General features: G+C 38.1%; 1 protein-coding gene across 1 annotated transcript in view; it reads right to left on the reverse strand.

Moving 5' to 3' along the window:
• The window catches only part of USP3 (ubiquitin specific peptidase 3), an 89,551-nt gene that overhangs the window by 32,073 nt on the left and 43,111 nt on the right, over positions 1-14,367 (reverse strand). The window contains exons 4-7 of the mRNA XM_011940566.1: positions 6,687-6,770; positions 3,615-3,696; positions 2,122-2,204; positions 348-461 (exon numbers count right to left, since the gene is read on the reverse strand). Coding sequence (XP_011795956.1) covers positions 348-461; positions 2,122-2,204; positions 3,615-3,696; positions 6,687-6,770 — 363 coding nt within the window. The remainder of the gene's footprint in view (positions 1-347; positions 462-2,121; positions 2,205-3,614; positions 3,697-6,686; positions 6,771-14,367) is intronic.

Below are 14,367 nucleotides of genomic sequence, written 5' to 3' on the forward strand. Positions count from 1 at the left end.
AGCCTCCCGAATAGCTGGGACTACAGGCGCCCACCACCACGCCCAGCTAATTTTTGTATATTTAGTAGAGATGGGGTTTCACCATGTTGACCAGGCTAGTCTTGACTGACCTCAAGTGATCCACCCACCTCAGCCTCCCAAAGTGCTGGGATTACAGGTGTGAGCCACCATGCCGGGCCGGAATTCCAACAATTATTAAGACTGCCAGCTAGATACTTAAACACAATTTTTAGAAGATTTTTTTTTTAAGGCATATGCCTGTTAGCTCACATAATACAATGGAAACCACCAGTGAGAGTAATTTGTTTTGTAACTCAAAGCCAAAAGGACATATTCTTGCAACTCACACATTGTTATCCCCTTGGCTCCTGGTGTGGTATGTCCGCCTTCCTGCTGTTTTCCCATTCCTTAACTCCACAGCGGGCAGTTCTTTGAAATAACAGCAAAACTGCTCAATGTTACTATTTTAAAAGGAAGGGAAAATATTTTAAAAAGAAAAGAATAGGACTGTAAAGAAAGTTGATGAAGCCTACATACACATTTTGAAACTGCAATTTTTCAATTGTCTCATTTAAATTGTATTCAATGCAATCTCTTGCATTCAGTTTCTTCATTATGATTCTTCCTTCTAAGAAAATAGTATAGACAGATGATAACTTTGTAAAAAACAAAAACAAAAAACAAAGAACTGAAAACAAAATCCCTTTTCAAAAAAATCCCCAATTTTCCCTCCAGTTATAGGTAGTCACCATTTCTTTCTTTACAGTTGCTTGTTTCCAGGTATTCAATAATTTCCTCAAATAAAAACAAACCATGAAACTGACCATATTATTTTGATACACTGTACAGAATCATAAGGAGAATTCGGTAGTAACTATAATTTCCTCTTTGAGCAAGAAGAGGTAGCTGAGAGGCAGTGCCTTCCAAGAGAGATCAAACGTGCCTTCTGCTTCTTATCAGCAGTGTCACCTTGGGAAGATCATTTATTCTGGCCTTTGATGTCTCATTAAAATCTAAAAGTATGCAACTTTCAAAATAATTTATTCTACAAAACTTAGATCAGCCTTGTTGACTATTTTATTTTTACTACTTGTCTCATATTTTGAAGACATCTCATCTTATGACCTTGATTAACCTATTTATGCCTAGTGTTCCATTATTGGAATGCTAAGCTTCTGGGAGTTATTTATATCTTATTGCTCAAGGTCATTACCAAGGTCTGATTTTTCATACAAAAAAACTGCAACCTCTGGCATAAATGGGTTAAGACTCAACTGATGACTGAAATAAGCTCTTTGAACAAGGTTCTCTGTAATCCAGGGTCTGCAAACTGTGGCCCACAGGCCAAATCTAGCCCTCCACCACACAGCTCTTAAAGCGAGTTTTACATTTTTAAAGTGTCGTTTTATTTAATTAATTAATTTATTTATTTTGGAGGCAGAGTCTCACTCTTTGTCACCCAGGCTGGAGTGTAGTGGCACCATCTTGGCTCACTGCAACCTCCACCTCCTGGGTTCAAGTGATTCTCCTGCCTCAGCCTCCCAAGTAGCTGGGGCTAGAGGCACACGCCACCACGCCCAGCTAATTTTTGTATTTTTAGTAGAGATGGGGTTTCACTATGTTGGCCAGGCTGGTCTAGAACTCCTGACTTCAGGTGATCTGCCCGCCTCAGCCTCCAAAAGTGCTGGGATTACAGGCATGAGCCACTGCATCTGGGCCTAAAGTGTTGTTTTAATAAAGGGCAGGGTGGTGGGGGAATATGTGAGAGAGACTGTAGCCTGAAATACTAAAATGTTTACTATCAGGCCTTTCACAGAAAAAGTTTGCGGATCTCAGTTCCAGCCTATTCAAGAAGCAACCGGAAATAACCGCAAACAACTATTCACTGCCGGACACTGCTGTTAAGTACGTTAGACAAATTACATTATTTAATCTTCCCAACTACCCCATGAGGTAGGAGCTACTGTCCCCACTTTTACTGATGAGGAAACGAAGGCACAGGAAATTAAGGTATCTTGCCCCAAACCATATGACTAGAGTTAGCGGCAGACAAGATAGGAAGCCAGAGCCGTTGCTCTTAACCTTCAATGTCAGACGCTTAAGCTCTGACTGCAGCGTTACCTGAGTGACTGAAGGATGGCGTTCATGAAACACGTGTTCCCCAAATTCCGAAGGCCTGTGGCACAAATGGCAGTGGTGCTTCCCTGTAAGTGGTGCAAGAAGAGGCCATCAGTAATGCCAAGGGAAGGCCAACTGTTTTAAACATCAAAGCTAAGGCAAGGCCTCTGAAACTCTAGCACCAAGCCAATTTGGAATTGGTCCTTTTCTGTCCAATGAATATTTGAAACAAACTAGTCTCTGTATAAATGTCTGGATATTTTTAGAAGGCTGTTTCTGATCCTGGGGTTGTTCTAAATGGAAGTATCTTATTGAAAGCTTATGAGGAAATCACCATTAATGAGTACCATGGAGTACACAATGCAAAAACCAGGAAATCCTTAAAATAACATTTAAGACTTAATGCCTTTTTAAGATTCTATAAAAACTAAGAGAAATGGAAAAATATAAATATGTATGTCCCAAGTATTTTTGTCCCCAAACTTTTAACTCTAAGCCATATATAAATGACCAATACGCATTTTCTTAACAATGGGATATTAATCTTAAAAAGCTGCCTGAGGCCAGGCACCTCACCCCTGTGATCCATCACTTTGGGAGGCTGAGGTGGGCGGATCACCTGAGGTCAGAAGTTCAAGACCGGCGTGGCCAACATGGGGAAACTCTGTCTCTACTAAAAATACAAAAAGGCCGGGTGTGGTGGCTCATGCCTGTAATCCTAGCACTGTGGGAGGCTGAGGTGGGTGGACTGCCTGAGCTCAGGAGTTCGAGACCAGCCTGAGCAACACGGTGAAATTCTGTCTCTACTAAAATAGAAAAAATTAGCTGGGCGTGGCATGCACCCATAATCCCAGCTACTCGGGAGGTTGAGGCAGGAGAATTGCTTGAACCCAGGAGGCTGAGGTTGCAATGAGCCAAGATCACGCCACTGCACTCTAGCCTGGGCGACAGAGTGAGACTCCGTCTCAAAAAAGAATATATAAAAATAAAAATACAAAAATTAGCCAGGCGCGGTGGTGTGCACCTATAGTCCCACCTACTTGGGAGGCAGAGGCTGTGGCAGGAGAATCACTTGAACCTGGGAGGCAGAGGTTCCAGTGAGCCAAGAATGCGCCCTGTACTCCAGCCTGCGCTACAGAGCAGGACTCTGTCTCAAAAAAAGGAAAAGCTGCCTGAACCTAAAGACTTAGTCTTAAAAACGAAGGCTGGGTTTTCTGATGAGTAAGGAGTGTGAGCAGGTATTAAGAGTGAACTGTTTTCTAGGGCAGAGGAGCATAGCAGTAATGCTGATGGGAAGAAGGTGCTGACAGATGGACTCACTGGGGTCACAGCAATAATCGACAGTACAAGTGGCAAACATTGTGTAAAATATTCCAAATCCAAGACACACATTTATAAGAAAGTCTGTAACAAGTAACTTTACATGTTAGAGTTGTAACAAAACAGTGATTAAATCTCAACTAACTCTTATATTTGAATAAATTTTAATTACTTACATTTACTTTTAATAACTTGCTGTTTAGTGTTGAGTTTTCCAAAAGTTTTCTTTTCCTATGCCTGTCGGCTGTGAAAGCTGAGCTATTAAAACACAAACAGATAGTGAAAAAGTTATTAATATATGCATGCTACACCACAGGTCAAAGAATAAACTCCAGCTGCCCTCAAGACCTAGGGCATGGAGACCTCCCTGACTGCTTCGTCAGGCCCACTGGGGCCCACACGTATTTGAAGTTAACTGAGGAACTCTACTTCCTTGGAAATCCCCACTGCTCCTCCAGCAGAGGTGGGCCAGACACCGCTCCTCCAGCAGAGGTGGGCTGGATGCTGCTCCTGGCAAAGCTGGCCAGAAGATGCAGCCCGTGGGACACTCCCCACCACCACTCTCACTGTCTGACCCACTGCGAAGCTTCACAGAGCAGAAGGCTCATTCCTCACAACAAAAGGAAAACCCTGGTCTGACACGACTGTTCTGAAATTTAACAGTAAGTCTCCATATGCTATTTCTTTCTTAATTTCAATATAAAGATGTCATGTTTTGCTCATTTGTCTTAACAGATGAGGATATGATCTGAGTTTGAGGAATGATAACATTCATTAGATGCAGCTACGCGCCAAAGGGCATTCCAAAACACATCAGTGCAGAAATTCTGAATTAAAATCACTCAAAATTTTTCTTGATGTAAGAAATATTTTGCTTAAAATTTATCAGAAAGTTATTTCTATTTTCAACAGGTCACTTTAAAATTTTTATATCTCAGGCAAATTAATCTAAAGGAAGTAAAAGTTATGGTTAAACAACAGACTTTTAAGGCTGCCAATTCTTTCCCACCTTCTAAAAGTAACAAGTTAATCCAAAGTAAATACATAATTATTTTTTCTTACAGAATTTCCACATGAATTATGTCTTTGAAACATGAGAACTAGTGACAGTTGCTTCAAACCTCAAAATATTCTTCAGAACTGTATGTTTCTCTCTCACAGTACTGGTAACTGCAAGATGAAGAGACCAATTCTATACGCTATAGTGTTCAATTATTCCTTCACAAATTCTGTGAAGTGGGGAAGGTAAACCACAAGCATAGTATATATGCTCTTTATGCAATGCCTAAGAGTTCATTTTCAGTTGTAACCTATATCAATAAGGCATTTCACCTTTTAAAAATGTAAGTTATTACATTTTATCCTCAATGACTCTCAAAATGCAGAATCTTCTAGATCCATGCTATCTAATATAGTAGCCACTCACTCCATGTGGCTATTTAAATTAATTAAACTTGAAGTTTAAAATTCAGTGTCTGAGTTGCACTAGCCACTTTCCAAGTATGGCTAGTGTTACCATATTAGAGTGGATAGAGAACACTTCTGTCGCTGCAGAAAGTTCTGCTGGACAGTGCTGCTCCACAGGGCATGTGGAATAGTCAAAAGTTAAGTAAAACACAAATATGATCGTAGTTTCTAAATTCCATTAGAGATTAAACCAATGTTTGCAAAACATAAAAATGAATCTAGGTAATGTTTTTCAACATAGGAAATGGACTGTAAGGTAGACTTTTCACTGGGGCCAAGCAGACGTGTAGACAGGTGGTCTGTGACACGCTTCATCTGATGAAGTGGTCAATGGAAATAAAAGATTTCCTAACTGTATAAATGCATGCAGGTTCCCAAATGCCCTCTTTTCCCTGTGACTTAGTTCTGATTAATTTATTTCAGACTGAGAGGGTAGTCTTTACCTAGAGAAAACCATAAGTGGCAGAAAAAATATTCTGGTAGCCACCTGCTTCTATAACAAATAACCAAGTTACTAAGACCTTTACAATGACATCACCACACCAAAGAGTGATACTACACATACATTTCTTCAGGAATCTCAGACTTCATGTTTATTGTGAATAATTTCAGAGAAAATTAAATATTTTGGATCTGTGTGTATCTGTCTCTAATCCTAGATAGGCTCATCAAATTAGAAGAGAAGCACTCTGAAAAAGAGCCAAAAGACGACAAACCAAAAAGTACTTAAACCCAAAGTACTTTAATTGGTTTAAAGAAATTATTCTTCCAGTATCAGCTTTATAATCTAGTCAGTCAATGAGACATATATGTCTGGTTTTAACAAACACTATGCAGTATTGCCCTCAAAGAAGTTAGGTTATTTCCTTTCAGTATGCAATTTTGAAACATTCTATGGGCTTTACACTTAAGTTTGCTAAGGCATTCCTGCTTTGTGCATGTTTTCACAATACCTTCTACACACCAACTGCCAAAATAAATTAGATGGCACTTAATGATTTGGTGTGATGTACACAGATTTCACTTGAGTCAGCAGTCATTCCACAGCCATGCTTCTATGCACTGTAGCTTCAAAAGCATGGCTAGCTGGGTTTCTGTTTATTGCATCAATCTCGGGTCCAGTGAGTTTTCTCTAACTAAGCTATTTGACTATACCAAGAAAAGTCTGTTCACATATAAATAGTTTCATTTCTTTATGATTTCTTTATGATTTTCATTTTTTTATGTATTCATAGCTCCTTGTTAATGTCAAGTGATATTTAACTGCCCCTAACAAGCAAGAAAAAGAAACTAGGATCCTGTGCTATTGCACAGATGCAAAGTGGACAATATGTTCATTAAACCTAATTTCCCTTAAAAATGATGCATAAATCATAGTGCTTCCTAGTAGACCTCACAATACATTTGACAAGGGTTTTCTATTATCAAAAGTAACTCTATGATGATTTCACACCTTTTTCTGCCCTTTCCTTGTACCCTCAAAATTCCCCTTGCAAACAAATTGAGTAGCTTATAAATTGTTGGGTAATAATTTTAAAACAGGTTCTTGGGAACTTAGATATGGTTTATGACAAATATTAAATAAAACAAATGCAGAGATATGACCACTAACTATGGGCCAAGTTTTAGATATCCAAAGCCAGGGTTTATTTTATCAACATTTCAATCATATTATAAACATGAAGTTATAAAACTCATCGACAAAAACCCCACTCAAAAATTCTAAAAAATACTTCAACCCTATTCTTAGACCCTTCTTTTTCCAAAGGCCTATTACTTACTTTTCCAAGTTCTGTAAGTGTTCTCTGACTTTCTGTACCAGTCCCAGCTTGGTGTCATTGACCACAAAATCATCACAGCGATAACTGCAAGGAAAATATTAATCAATGTGTGTAAAAAGCTTGAGGAAACCACAGTAATGAAATCACTAAAAGGCCTGGCTGCTGCCAAGATGATCACATGGCTCTGCAGGCAGTTACTGCTGGTGGTAAGTTTAAAGAGGACCTGGAATTCACAATGGAATGTTTTTCAAGAGTCTTTTTAAAAGCCACGTAGGCAATGAACATGAGCTTCTTTTCATGTTTTTTACTCAAAAGCTCTTCGATTCCCCTTTGAAAATGAAATAAGCTGCTACATGTGTTACATTCTTTTTAGTGGTGCCTAATACATGGAAAATGAAATAAAAAGTACCGAGTCTTTCCCTGTAGCATTAAGCCTAAAGCTTTAAGGTAACACTTCCCAACCCAAATTAATGGGGAATTGGGGGGAGGAGAGATTTAAGTGAAAAGCAGGGAAAAGGTAATTAGCCTGTAGGGATATCTGAATAGAAAAACTAAAGTTAAAGCTGCACATTTTAAACAGAATTTAATTAAAAGAGATTGAATTCAGATGAGTTGAGAAGAATGCTCTTTCATTCTGAGGCACTACAAAACAAAAGTATAAAACAGTGGCTATATCATTCAGGCAATTGATAAGTGCTTTGAAGAAAAATATTTAAGCTATTTTTAAAAACCAACACTCTGTGTGTTTTACAAGACAATAAGCAAATAATGTAACAAATCACACATAATATAAACTTTAACTTGTACACATTAGCATTTAATTTTTTCCTGGGATAAGGCCAATTTTAACAAAAACAACTGACAAGCTGGCACTAAGATATTCTTTTGAAAATGCAGCTTTGCATGAAACCACTTGTTATTACTACCAAAGAATAATAAAAATAACACTGCCATTCTCAGCAAACAAAACTTTGAAAGCATAGCAATTAGTAAAAATTAGGTCATCTCTAGCAGAATCCCAAAAACATTTTATATCTGAAAACCATTTTATTAAAAAGAGACAGAAAGAGAGAGAAAGAGGTGGGGAAAAGTAATTTTAAAAGATTACACAAAAAAGCATGCTTGTGTCTTTTACTCAGAGAAATCAAAATTTTTTTTTTTTTTCTTTTCTTTGAGACGGAGTCTGGCTCTGTCTCCCAGGCTGGAGTGCAGTGGCCGGATCTCAGCTCACTGCAAGCTCCGCCTCCCGGGTTTACGCCATTCTCCCGCCTCAGCCTCCCGAGTAGCTGGGACTACAGGCGCCCGCCACCTCACCTGGCTAGTTTTTTGTATTTTTTAGTAGAGGCGGGGTTTCACCGTGTTTGCCAGGATGGTCTCGATCTCCTGACCTCGTGATCCGCCCATCTTGGCCTCCCAAAGTGCTGGGATTACAGGCTTGAGCCACCGCGCCCGGCCGAGAAATCAAAATTTTAAGTGGATGCTTTGAAAAATGTCACTACAATGTTATATATGTAATTATTTAACACATACTCTCATTAACTGACCACCCAGGCAGTTAATCAAGATTTCTCTAACATATTCTGAGTGTCTAAAGTCAGTTCCCAACAATTCCACAAATAGCAAAAGCAGTCTTTTATATCCTGGACCATTTTCTATTATCAAAGTACTACCAGCAGGAGAAAAAATTCTTTACTGGTCTTATAACAACCACATAAAGAAATTAAATTAGTGCAAAGTTTTAATTTTTTGCTCCCTCTCAGCACAAATATTAAGAGGATAAGATCTACTTTGTCTGTAAATTTGGGCTTAAGGCATTTGGTACCTCTATAAACCTTAAGCATTCACTGAAGAAGGAAATTGTATTGTTACTCTACTCGAATTTCTGCTTACATTTTCATTTTATGTTTGTATAAATTTATGCATGTAGTTTGAATAAAACAACACTCAGTGTCCAAAACTTGAAATGCTAGCATTTATCTGGAAAGTGAAGTCTAAGAACAAACTCAGATCGCTTTTTATGTATTTATAGGATGCCATTAATATCTAATTGAAAACTGAACCTCTAACTGCCACAAATAAGTGGTTGTTTAAACAAATAAATTATTTCAAAGTAAATTAAATAACTGATTTATTTCTTTAAATTAAAGTAATCCTTTTTGGTATAACATGAAGTCAGCCTTGGATATAAAATTACATTTGTTAAAGTACAGACTCATTTACGGACTTGCTCTGTTCCTCCAGGCCAACTGGGTCCAGTTGCTTTGCCTCTCTACCCTTTCATCACCAAAGTAAGCTGATCTATACTCTAGAGCTATGCCCATGTAGCTACGGCAACTGAGGAATACAATTTTAAGTTTTAAAACTTTTAATTAATATAAATTCTTAACTGAAGCAGTGTAAAATCTTTTACAATTAAGCACAATGTTATAGTTTGGTAGAACTGTATTCTGCTTTTATTATTAAATTGTGCAAGATATATGGCAGTGCACAGTTGGGTAAATGTGTCATTTCTAGCATTACACAAAAGCATATCACCAATCTAGAACTGACAGAATGAGTCAGTTCAAATGATTTTTCTATGCAACAATGTAGCACTGTAATGGGTTTATTAGAACATTTTATGCAGATACCATAAGTTACAGTGACACTTATGTAAATCATAATTGGCAATTAAATTAAAATACTTATTTTAATTATTTTATAATTAAATTTTTCTAGCTTAAAAATAGAAAAATTTTTACTTTCAAGTGAAGGCATATTACTGAGGAAGAATCAAATGAAAAGAAAACAGACTCAACAAGGTATGTCACAAATTTTACAAAGAATGGCAATTGCAATTTGCTGCAGCAGAGCAAAATTAAAAAGCTGCTGTGTAAAAAAAAAGTTTTAAGATAACAGACAACAGTTAAGAGATATTTTCAGCAAATTCATTTCAATTTAATACAAAATGGCTTCAGTTAAAAAAAAATCAATAAAATTAGTCACAATCAGTGAAATCAGAATTAAATGTAAAACAAAAAAATTCCTGAAGATTTTACAGAACTTGAGCTTGTAAGCGGCCAGCTATAAAACAGCTTGGATTCTTTTCTTCTTTATTTTTTAAAAATACAGCTGGGGTATCCTGTTTCCCAGGCTGGTCTCAAACTCCTGGCCTCAAGCAATCCTCCCACCTCAGCCTCCCACAGTGCTGGGATTACAGGTGTGAGCCACCGCGCCTGACTAGTTCAGATTCTTGTTCAATGTAGAAAACAATTTTAAGATGGTGAGATGAAAAATTAAATTATTTCAGTTAAGGAAATTGTATTTTTAAATTATGAGGAAAAAAGCTAAAAAGGTATTTTACAGAAAGTGAAAAATCTTTGAGACATCAAGCAACTGTCAGTGAATAAAAAGGCCCTTCTAACAATATTAAAGATCAATTAAGTCAGCATTTGAAAAGTTACAAGTATTTTTAGCTTTAGATGAATTTTAGAAGAGATAATGCCCAATTAATACTATAGGTATATCTGTCTCAAATGACCTTCAAATTTACAGAGAAATGTCTTCATCTATTTGCAATCTTAAATTTAAAAACTGATCTTATGTTGTAGATATTTTTGAATTCTCTACATCTGTAACTTTCAGCTAGATATAAAAAAGTCAGTTTCTAGCAACACAATGTTCAAACATCTGTATTTGTTGGATTTATTTCTCTTATTACTTTGTTCTGCTGTGTGAAACACAATGCAAATATTTGTGCCCTGAGGCAGACTGTATCATGGAAGCAGCTATTAAAATTGTTCAGACCGGGCATGGTGGCTTATGGCTGAAATCCCAACACTTTGGGAGGCCGAGCCGGGTGGATCACAAGGTCAAGAGATCAAGACCATTCTGGCCAACATGGTGAAACCCCATCTCTTCTAAAAATACAAAAATTAGCTAGGCGTGGTGGCACATGCCTGTAGTTCCAGCTACTCAGGAGTCTGAGGCAGGAAAATGGCTTGAACCCGGGAGGCGGAGGTTGCAGTGAGCTGAGATCGCACCACTGCACTCCAGTGCACTCCAATCTGGCGAAAGGGCTAGACTCTGTCTCAAAAAGACCCCAAAATTGTTCGGTACATATGCACAAATGCTCTAAATCATCACCAGTTTATGGAACTGTTAAAAGAAATAGAAGACAATGAATTTAATGACCACATTATTAGCTACTGTTGGTTGCTTGAGTCAAGGAAGAGTTTTGCAAAGATTTACAATTCTGGTAACTCTAATTCAGATTTTCTTGAAACAAAAGAAATGCTTGTCAATATTCAACAATCAAAGAGTAAACCAGGAATAGATTTTTAGAAATCTCAGTGTGATTTACACTGTTACCCCTATATCACAATGCATATCAATTAGCTAGATTTGAAGACCCGAGGAGAGAAAAAGCTTATTTATGACCTAGCTAGACAAGTACAAGAATTTGTGTTAAAACTGAAGCTTTTTATAATACAAATCAATGATTGTACACATTTTTTCAACATGAATTAACATGCAGCAGCACAGTACTGTGTGAAGTGGCTGCAAAACCTATGGAAAAAAAATACAACAAATGCTTTGTTGATATGATGATATATGATGCCCCTTTGAATTTCATGTTGATAATAATAATTTTTCACAAGTGTTAGTGGACTTACTTAACCTGTATGGATATTTTGACAGTGCTGCACTTCTTCTGAGTCAAATCAATTATTCTGAGGAGTAATTTCTGTCAATATAGATACAAATGTTGGAGAAAAATGATTTGTTTGGTACTCCATTTATTGGAAAACAATGTTTGAAACAGTGTGAATTTACTTTTTTAACTGCAATTTTTATGAATCTAAATACAGATCAAATATTTTTTATGAAAATTTCACGAGTTGAGATGTACTTAACATGTAAAATACACAATGGATTTCAAGGATTTCATATAAAAAAGTGCAAACTATCTCTAATAATTTTATATTGATTACATGTTGACATAGTATTTCTGATATACTAGGTTAAAAAATATACAATCAAAAATAATTTCACCTGTTTCTTTTTGCTTTTTTAATATGGCTACTAAAAAATTCAAAATTACATATGTGACTTGCATTAGTTCTCTTTTATACAGCACTGCTAATGCAGGGAATCTAAGATACTACCTGCTCCAAAATTCTATAACACTAGCATAAAGAGATAAGAAATTAACTTTATTGAACTATAAGAACTCAATTTTATAGTCGGGCATGGTGGCATGTGCCTATGATCCCAGCTACTCAGGAGGTTGAGGCACGAGAATTGCCTGAACCCGGGAGACACAGGTTGCAGTGAGCAGAGATCATGCCACTACACTGGACAACAGAGTCAGACGTCAGACTCGTCTCAAAAAAAGGAAGGAAGAAAAAAGAACTCAATTTTAGGCCAGTCAGGGCAACAAAGCAAGACTCCATCCCCATGAAAATTAAAAAATAAAAAATTCACTGGGCAAGGTGGCTCACGCCTGTAATTCCAGCACTTCGGGAGGCCAAGGTGGGTGGATCACCTGAGGTCAGGAGTTCGAGACCAGCCTGGCCAACATGGTGAAACTCTGTTTCTACTAAAAAATACAAAAATTAGCCAGGAGTTGTAGTGTGTGCCTGTAATCCCAGCTACTCAGGAAGCTGAGGCAGGAGAATCGCTTGAACCCAGGAGGCGGAGGTTGCTTGTGGTGAGCCGAGATTGTGCCACTGCACTCCAGCCTGGGCAACAGAGTGAGACTCCGTCCCAAAAAAGCAAAACAAAGCAAAAATAAAATAATAAATAAATAGCCAAGCATGATGGTGTGCACCTGTAGTCCCTCCCAGCTACCTGGGAGGCTGAGGTGGGAAGATCACTTGAACTCAGGAGTTGGAGGCTGCAGTGAGCTATGATCACGTCACTACACTCCAGCTGGGTGACTCTCTAAAATTTTTTTTTTTTTTTAGTTTTTTGTAACTCTGTTTATTTTTTTGAGGCAGGGTCTCATTCTGTCACCCAGGCTGGATTGCAGTGGCCCCATCTCAGCTCACTGCAACCTCCATCTCCAGGGCTCAAGTGATCCTTCCACCTCAGCCTCCCAAGTAGTTAGGACTGAAGGCACCCTACCATGCCTGGCCAATTGTTTAATTCTGCTTCCCAAAGTGCTGGGCCTACAGGCATGAGCCACTACATGCCTGGCTCTCTGGCTCACGTACTCTCTCTCTATTGAGACAGGGTCTTGCTCTGCAGCGATGTTATCACAGCTCACAGCAGCCTTGACCTCCTGGACTCAAGCGATCCTCCTGCTTCAGCCCACCGAGTAGCTGTGACTACAGGCATGAGTAACCATGCCTGGCTAATTCTTTTACTTTTGTAGTGGCAGGGTCTCACTGTGTTGCCCTGGCCGGTCTCAAATTCCTGAGCTCAAGCAATCCTCCTACCTCAGCCTTCCAAAATGCTGTGATTATAAGACTAAGCCACTATGCCCGGCTGTAACTCAACTTTATTTTGGCTGGATTTGTTTTTCACTGGTTTAAAATATTTTTTTTTTAGGTTTTTACAACTATCTCTATTTCTTAAGAGCCAATTCTAGGTGTTCCTATAGTCAGTCACTAAGAGGGACATTTATTTTAAGAATATAACTTTTCTACTGTTTGAATTTCATATTATACAAGTTGTATATATTACTATGATTGTTGTTACCGCTATTCTTTAAGGAAAACAGCTGCTTCCACAGGTCCAAACTTCTAAGGTGAGAGTGCCTGTCACGTGGTAGAGGATTAGTAAATGTTAGTTTCCTTCCTCTGTGTAATTGCTAGCCTCACAGCACATTCCTCTCTAGCTGCCTACATTCCCCTGGTTTGATTTCTTTTTCCTCTGTGGTCAGAGGTCAAAAGAAAATAAGTAGCAAAGGTGGGAAATAAATGAAAATGTAAATGTTGCCGGGTTGCTTTAATCTTCAGATGAGACACTGCTTTCAAACTAGAAATTGTCCCACTAATAGTGGTGTTTAAAAAGGCAAACAGACGGATTTGAAAGTTCTAAAAATCTTTTCCTGATTCACTACAATTGTATTGAAGCTTTTTGGTCAGAATTATGCATACCTCTGACACCGGGAAAAAAATTTAGCCACTCTTCTTAATTTTCCCTTCAAGAAGATTATGTCAGAATAAGTGGTACAAAAAAGTACATAACTCATAGGCTGTGTTTCAAAAACATGTAGATTGGTCCTCTGAAGCCTGGAATGCATATCTCGTTTTGAAATAAATGCTATGAAACGCGGTTAAACGTTCTCTAGGTGGAAATAAATGTGTCCCAAAATGTAGCTGAAATCCATAGTATTTGAAAAAACTCGATTTCTCCTTTCTTCTTGATATACTACTGGTGCTGAGAAACTGACAGGAGAGGCCTAGGCAGGATTCAGATAACCTGACTGGCCTCTAGGAGAGGAGGTCTAGGCTCAGCATCTTCATATACATAGGACTTCATGTGATAAACAGAAGTCAGGAACTGCCTACATTACATGACCAACTTTTAGGCTATAAAATTTATACCTAAGCAAGTTTTGACTTACTGATTTTAAATTACTCTTCAAGAAAAGATGAGTTCGGCTGGGCGCGGTGGCTCAAGCCTGTAATCCCAGCACTTTGGGAGGCCGAGATGGGCGGATCACGAGGTCAGGAGATTGAGACCATCCTGG

Source organism: Colobus angolensis, unplaced genomic scaffold (genome assembly GCF_000951035.1).
Source record: "Colobus angolensis palliatus isolate OR3802 unplaced genomic scaffold, Cang.pa_1.0 Scaffold19, whole genome shotgun sequence".
NCBI classification, from domain to species: domain Eukaryota; kingdom Metazoa; phylum Chordata; class Mammalia; order Primates; family Cercopithecidae; genus Colobus; species Colobus angolensis.